General features: G+C 39.0%; 1 protein-coding gene across 1 annotated transcript in view; it reads right to left on the reverse strand.

Moving 5' to 3' along the window:
• LOC106882316 (zinc finger SWIM domain-containing protein 8) overlaps positions 1–8,677 on the reverse strand; it is a 42,357-nt gene extending 33,680 nt beyond the window's left edge. The window contains exon 1 of the mRNA XM_089353113.1: positions 8,494–8,677. Within this exon, the coding sequence (XP_089209239.1) occupies positions 8,494–8,677 (184 nt within the window). The remainder of the gene's footprint in view (positions 1–8,493) is intronic.
• Positions 8,678–8,838: the final 161 nt, after the last annotated feature.

The following is an 8,838-nucleotide window of genomic DNA, read 5'->3' on the forward strand; positions in this document are numbered from 1 at the left end:
GAGGATTCGTGCATGCTGAGAATGTAAGTGAAATTCGTCCTCTAAGTGCTGGCAGAGCAGCTGAAGCAACTTCGCATGGAAACCCAGACTTCATGAAGACCATTATCACTAGTGATGAGACATGGGTTTATGGTCTCTGCTCAATGTGCTAAGTTATCTTACATGAAAACAAAAATCTGATAAGCATACACTATATGCCTGTACTATAAGTGTAACGGTCGGTAACTGACACAGCCTACTGGTGTGAAAATTTTCATGCATGCACAAGAAGGGTGGTGTAATCTCCCACCCAAAGGAGTTTGCCTATGTGGCATTAGTCTTGGCAGGGAAAAATAAAGTTGGATACATTAGAACACACACATATATATATGTACATATGTGTGCGAACACACACATCATCATCGTTGTTTAACATCAGCTTTCCATGCTAGCATGGGTTGGACGATTTGACTGAGGAGATAAACTAGACGTAGTTGATAGCTTCCGCTACCTGGGTGACCAAGTTAGTAGTGGGGGTGGGTGCACTGAAAGTGTAGCTGCTAGAATAAGAATAGCCTGGGCAAAGTTCAGAGAACTCTTACTCCTGCTGGCGACAAAGGGCCTCTCACTCAAAGTAAAAGGCAGACTGTATGACGCATGTGTACGAACAGCCATGCTACATAGCAGTGAAACATGGGCCGTGACTGCTGAGGACATGCGTAAGCTTGCAAGAAATGAAGCCAGTATGCTCCGATGGATGAGTAATGTCAGTGTGCATACTTGACAGAGTGTAAGTATCTTGAGAGAAAAGTTGAACATAAGAAGATTCAGTTGTGGTGTGCAAGAGAGACGATTGCACTGGTATGGACATGTGGTGAGAATGGATGAGGATAGTTGCGTGAAAAAGTGCCACACCCTAGTGGTTGAGGGAACCCGTGGAAGAGGCAGGCCTAGGAAGACCTGGGATGAGGTGGTGAAGCATGACCTCCGAACATTAGGCCTCACCGAGGCAAAGACTTGTGACCGGGGTGTGTAAGTACACATATGTGTGTGTGTGTGTGTATATATATATATATATATATATATATATATATTCATACATACATACATATGGGTGCATATGGCAGAAAAGTGGGGGGGGGGGATTTTATGGTTCAGGGGTGGAGTCAATGTCAATCATAGGTGGAAAGAATGATGGATAGATATCAAGGAAAAGCTACAGTTAGTAAGATGAAATGTGATGGGGATGTCCTTGGGAGGAAACTGGCCAATACACTGGTCCCAGCGTTCCTGCCACTTTTGGAATCTGGCCTGGAAGTCGTTTTCTGTAAACAAGTCAAGAACCTTCAATGATTCACTCTAGATCTTGGCAACAGTGACCTTTGAGCCGTATTTTCATCTTGGGGAAGAGATAGAAGTTTGCAGGTGCTAAATATGGCAAATAGAGCAGGTGTGGGAGTGATACCATGTTGTTTTTGGTGAGAAACTCATGAGTCACATGAGCTCAGTGAAGAATCCTATTCTTCATGTTCCACAGATCCGGTCACTTTCGCCAAATGTCCTCCCTCAAATGCTTCAAAACGTTGTAGCAGAACTCTAGATTGATGGTCTGGCCTTGGGGGATAGATTCTCAATGTATAATACCACATTCCTGGGGGTGATGCTCATGATACGTCTTCTAGATTGCTCATCATCTTCCAGGGACATTCTGCTTTTGAAAAGCCCATGCCACTTGCAATATTGCAAGCGACTCATTGCCTTGTTATCATAAGCTTGCCGAAGCATGCTCAATGTCTCTATAGCAGACTTCCCAAGTTTAATGCAAAATTTCACATTGGTTATTTGTTCCAGTCCATGACAAAATTGCAGACTACAGCATACATATTTTCCTTACATTCTTCCAAACTGAGACTCACCACAGCCCATGCCTCTATCCATGTTGACCATTCACTTCTGTCCTCATCTCTGCAGTCTATCACTCTCTTTTCACACTTACATGAGCCTAGCTACCATCCAACCATCCTTAATTCTAAGTCCCTATACTCTCTATATCTACCTCCTTGTTGACTAAAGATACACTCAGACACCATATCTCCACCATCCTTTCTTCCTTTCCAGTTAGAATAGCCATGTATCACTTCTACAGCAAGGGACCATGCAGCCCACATGCATGTTGTACACTGTCAACCCATCCAACACATACCAGCATGGAATATAGATGTTAAACGACAGTATATATATGTGTGTGTATATCCCCCTTATAGCCACTCTTTAGCCCACAGGCTTAGTCCTTGGTAAAGATTCTGGAGTGCTATTAAGTGCTTTCTATATTGAGCATCTCTGGATCTCATCTGTTGACTCTTTCTCTATGTGTGTGTGAAATCTGACTGGTGACTGTTGAAATATACACACACACACTTACATTGCACAACCAACAGATCATTCTTTTTTTTTTCAGTTGGAGTAGCCATATATATCCTGTACAGCAAGTTCCTGAGTCCATCATATATTTACATATGTACACACACACATATGTATACATACATATCCACATAAACACACATACATATATACTATTGTAGTAACGCCGTGCGCATGCGTAGTCTCACGCATGCGTGGAATTAAAGAAGCAAACTTTCCCGCTTTAATCTTTCTCTTTTACGGTCGGCCGACCATGAGCATGGACGTGTGCTAAAGCTGTCTCTACATCTTTTGGACTTACACAAGACAGCTCGCTCACAACTACGGAACAACGTCCCAACAACTATGCTCATACACACAGAAGCTGTAACAACAAGAACTAAAGATGTATATATTTACCACCTAAATAAAGTGTTGTTTAAGTTGATAGTCTGGAGTTCAGCGTTCCGTTATATTCTTAATTTTATAGTAGAAAGTCAGGTATACAATCTAAAGATGTATAACCCACTTTCCTATACTATCATCTTAACATTCACTTTTTCCACACTTGCATGGGCTGGACAGAGCTAATTGAGGCAGGTATTCTATGCCTGCATGCCCTTCTTGCCAAAAATCCTCACACACACACCAATACCAGTTCATTCTGTGCTCTCAAATATAATAGACAGCAAGTTGATGCCACTGGTTTCAGTGAGCTACAAATTTCTCTGCAACTAGCCATGTGATATTTGCTTCTTTCATGTTGGTTTCCAATGTTCGGCACCATGTAGTTTTTGTCAACCTCTTTCTTTTTCCCCTCCAGTGGTGTCTATTTGAAAGCTGTTTTAGAATAGTGTTGTTCTGGTAACTAGAGTATGTGACCTGCTAGTTTTTAATCTTCATTCAGTGATGATTTCACATAGTGGACTTGTATTGACTCTCTTTAGAATGCCTTCATTGGTTATGTGGTCTTGTCAGTACATTCTCAGAATCCTTCTCAAGCATCTTTGGTGGAGCACATCTAACTTTGTGTCAAATTTCACAATGCTTTCCATGTTTTGCTAGCATAAATGTTGGTAGAACTATGTGTAAGCTGATGGTACTGGAGGACCAAATAGCATGCATTCTCTGGAGTATGGCCATGGCTTTGCCAATTCCATGGTTAAGGTTAGTTTCAATATTGCCATTGTTACTGATGAAGCTACCCAGATAGGGGAATTTGCCTACTGTCTTGATATTTTGCTGAGTGATCTGTATGATTGTTGTTGTTTGACAGTCATCATTTGTAATATTCCTTGCTTTGATCATCTCCACAATGATTCTCAGACCAATCTTTCCCGCATTCTGTTCTAGTTCTAATGTGAGATCCTGTAGGTTTTTATTATCTTCAGCCAGCAAGACAACATCATCAGTAAATTCCAAAATCTAAACCATTAACACAAACCCCTTTAACAAGAGTAGGTAGTGGTGATGTAGACAGTCAGTATAACAACATCCGCTGAGTTGGTATGGAAGCAGAAAAGACAGATAAACAAGCATAAAAAGTGTATTTACATGAACAGTTGCATGTACAATTTAATGATGTAAGTCTTATCTTAATAGCTGTTTCAGATAATTGATGATTGGTGTCATAACTATCTAATATTTTGCAATGAGATCCAACAATATTATAGGTATAGAGACAGGCAAGGATTTTGAGTGACCTGTGGGGTAAAGTCATTTTATCATCATCAGAAGACACTAGTAAATAGCTTAGAGGAAAACAGTGTTAATATAATTCAATACAAAAAAAAAAAAAATAAGAGTATACTACTCTTATCTTTCTATATTGCACTTATATATATATATTTATAAGCACTGTTCTCTGCTAAGCTATTTGCCAGTGTTTTCTGATGAGAGTAACAGGACCTAATCCACATGAGTCTCAAAATTCATACCTCTCTATGCACCTACAATATCGTTGGACCTCATTAACATTACACGTGGTTATAGCATTAATTATCTAAATCAGTTGTAAAGGTAGGACTTGATTCATCATTTAATTATATATGCAACTTTCCATGTGAATACAATCATTATCCCTACTATTATTTGTCTGTCTTTTCTGCTTTTGAATATATATATATAAATACACAAACACAGGGATATACACACACACACAAAAGCATATAGCTCAGTGGTTAGGGCGTTGGATTCACAATTATGAGATAGGGAGACCAATTCCTGGACTGGGCTATGTGTTGTGCTCTTGAGCAAGATGCTTTATTTCATGTTGCTCCAGTTCACTCAGCTGTAGAGATGAGTTGCGACGTCACTGGTGCCAAGCTGTATCAGCCTTTGCCTTTCTCTTGGATAACATCAGAGAATTGAGGATGGTATGCATGGACAACTGCTGGTCTTCCGTAAACCTTGCTTAGACTTATGGCTTAGATTCTAACTTTCTAGGTGTAATGCCATGGCCATTCATGACCGAAGGGGGCCTTTACCCTTTTATATATACATATTCCACAACTTTATCATTTGGTACAAGTGTTCCTGTAACCACTCCATTTCTAACCAGATTGCATGTAAAGGAATTTGTGTAAAAAGCCACACAATATGCATGGTTGAATATTTTGGAGTGACAACAGGGAAGGAACTGAGTAATTTGTGTATGTGTGTGTAGGCGATGATTTCTGACCGAGACCTTTGGAAATATGCTGTGCGTGAGAAGACCCAGCAAGCCAAGTGAGACCTAAATCCAAGGCCTCTGACAGGGGTGTAGCCAGCCCATTTATGCGTACCTTTCCTTCATTGGACACTAAACTCCGCTTGCGAAGACCTGTTGAGGCAAGTGAAATCGAAATCGAAACCGAACTAAATTTGACAACTGGCACCCATGCCAATGTCGTCTCCTTCATTGGACATGAAACTCAGCTTGCGAAGACTTATTGAGGCAAGCGAAAGCGAAGCGAAATCGTGATGGCACCTGTGCCCAGTGTTGCCTTTCTGGCACTTGTGCCCGTGGTATGTGTAAGGGCTTTCGAGTGAGATCGTTGCCAGTGCCCCTGGACTGGCTCTTGTGCGGGTGGCACATAAAATACACCATTTTGAGCGTGGCCGTTGCCAGTACCACCTGACTGGCCTTCGTGCCGGTGGCACATAAAAGCACCCGCTACACTCTCTGAGTGGTTGGCGTTAGGAAGGGCATCCAGCTGTAGAAACTCTGCCAAATCAGACTGGAGCCTGGTGTTGCCATCCGGTTTCACCAGTCCTCAGTCAAATCGTCCAACCCATGCTAGCATGGAAAGCGGACGTTAAACGATGATGATGATGATGATAGAGAGAGAGAGAGAGAGAGAGAGAGAGATAGGTATTGGTATCTAGAAGACCCGAAGAGTGGCAGGTAACGCTAAGTAAGTGCTATGGATAGACTGTAGTTAAACTACAATAGTGATACGAGTGAGCAGTCTAATGTGGGTCTCATTTTCCTTATAAATGTCCTGGAAACTATTCACATATGCATCGATATATTTTGTCATTCAAAATAATAGTTGATTCATTTCATTGTTGGGCACTAGAAAAATGTTGGTGTATTGTATTTAGAAATCTTAGAGTTCATGATTTATAGCAAAGTTAAGAAAATCATCACACATTCTATATTTGCTATTTTGACTTTATAATAAATTTGAGAGCTGTAGCCATGCTGGGGTGCCAAAGTGAACATATTAATCTATCTTATCAAAGAAGAGATCTTATCTTGAGTGATAAGTGGACTTTGAATTCATCAGAAGTTTTTCAGAAATCACAATATATTTCTTTGTTCTTAACTACAGAGTATTGCATGTCTGAAGCTTCCAATTATGATTATGAAAGCTCAACTTGCTTTTAGTCAACACAGATAGATGACTGTTGGAAAGCTTTGATAGCCAAATCTGCCTGATTCCATGCAGATAAAATATTGCCCAATCTGGGAGTCATGCCTGAAAACAAAGCCAAATTTGAAGTAACTTACTATGCCAGTCTAAAGATAGCAATAGAAAAGGAACTACATACATTTGGAAAGAACTTGAGTAATCATGTGCTATGGTTGAACTCATTTGTAGAAAAGAAAGTTGGAAAATTTCATTATCAAACAATATGGTATGATCTCATGTAGGTCAGATGTCACAGAGCCTGGTAAATCAAACAGTGGATGAAATTTGAGCAAATCCATAACAATCATTTGCTAGTGGGAAGAATCAACTGATGTTGAACCCAACATGATTGTTATGGTCATTGAGGACAGTTGACAGAACAGTTTTAGATGTGTGAAAATTCGGAGACAACAAATGCAGTGGGCATTCTGAACAAAATAGATAATTTCCTTAAACAGAAAAATTTTACATTGAATAATGTGGGTTTGTTGTACACAGGTGGGGTTCTTGCCATGATTGGTGCTAGGTTTGTATTTACAAAACTTGTGAAAGTATACTACACATTGTTTTCTTCCCAGTGTGTCCTTCAACATGTACTGGTAAGAAAACACTTCTAGATTACTAGAAATTTATATTGCAGTATATAGCTGAACGTCTGAATTTTATTAGAGCACGAATTATCAATCAAGTTTATAAAATTGTGACCAAGTGAGATGAAAACATGCTATCCTTCTCTACCACACTGAGGTGCGATTGCTCGAGAGGCCTTGTTTCGTCTTGGGGTTTTTGAAGTATGGAGTGAATTGGAGATTTTTCTTTGAGAATGGAAACCAGATTTGATAACAAATTTAATGGAATATTATCTTTACTTGACAGAAAGCTTTTACATCTAAATCCGTTCAATATTCAAACACAAGAAAGGAGTGGTACCGTTATTGCTACATGAAACAAAGTCTGGTGAAATTGGTTCTGTGAAGTAGTAGGATTCAGAGCAGTAATCATGCAGATTTTACTAAATCCAGGAGGCAGGTGAACGAAAGTTGTAACAATATTTCAATACTTGACGTTGAAATATGTCAGTTTCTGATTGCTTTTTTTTTTTTTTTAATTTCTACGATTATTTCGATAATATTATTACCTTTCAGATAATCCATCCCTTCATCAGCAAATGAGAAATCATTTGTAATGACTTGTGTTAAGACTGATCTTCAATACTCTACAATTCTTCGTGACAAATTTAATACTTGCAATGCGTGCAAGGATTAACTGAAGAATTTTCTCCATAGACGAAGCAGGTTTTTGAAATCACCCTACCAATTGCAACTATTTGTGTCAGGCTCCTTGACATCGGTGGTGCTCAAAAACATGAGCCTTACTTTCAACCACTACAATAGGGTCTCCACAGTCGTACATAAAAGTGACAAGACCTTCATAGACTAATATTCTGTCTGCTTCAGATATCTGTGCATCCCCATAATGAAGTGAAATAACTGTTGTTAAATTACTGAACAAACGAGAGGTGATTAAATTTATCCTTGAAAAGTTTCCTGGGGGCGGAGAATGAAAAGGAAAAGGTTCGGATCCTCAGTTGTATAGTTTGTGTTCATACAACATACACATGTGCGTGTACATATACAACACTAACACCTATATATTTATATACATTCGTATTAATATATGCATAGACACTTATATACACACACAATCGTCTTGAGTTTTTTATATATATATATATATATATATATACACCTATGATCATGTCACATCTGCATTAGATCATTTATGCAAAATTCATAACTGTTTATACGCTTGCTTTTCTTTATCTTAAACATATATGCAAAAGAAATTTTTTAAAAATTGTAAAGAGTATTCCGATATAATGAAAGTAATAAACAATATAGTGATCTAAATAATCAGCTAAATATTTATTTATAGGTAAAATTTCAGTTCGTGTATTCTGATTTCGTTGAATATCTTTGGATAATGAAAAATTGAGAATATATGCACTCCTGACAGCTACACATACAATTGACAATGAGTACACAAATACCTAAATTTAGTCATTAGATATATATATATACGATGTGCGAGGTTCAATCGACCATATAAATAAACATAAATATATATATATATACACATATGAATAGATTTAAGAAATAGAAAAACATAAAGTGTAAGCTTGGAGAAAATTCTGAATGTATTTTATTTGTTTTCTTACCAGTGGTTCGCTGCTGTTGCTGCTGCTGCGCTGGAAAAGCCTGGCCTCCATTTTGCCTCTTCCATCCTCTCCAGTTGTTGCACAGACTCTCGGGCTCGCTGTTCCACGAGCACAGAGAATCCTCCTCGAAACGGTCACTGTCATCAAATGAGATATGATCGGCTTCCGTCTCCCAGTCAAACATAAAGTGCATACTTTGGTGGACCCGAGAGTAGAGGGTGTTGTAGTTTATAGACGTCAAGTTACGAATGTAGAGGATGACTTTCTCGGATATTCCCCCCCTGGAGAATGCTTACCAGGTAGCCAGCCTCTCTAATAGGAGGCTGTGAGTGAATGATGACTGTG

Source organism: Octopus bimaculoides, chromosome 5 (assembly GCF_046866305.1).
Source record: "Octopus bimaculoides isolate indiv1 chromosome 5, ASM4686630v1, whole genome shotgun sequence".
Taxonomy (NCBI): Eukaryota; Metazoa; Mollusca; class Cephalopoda; order Octopoda; family Octopodidae; genus Octopus; species Octopus bimaculoides.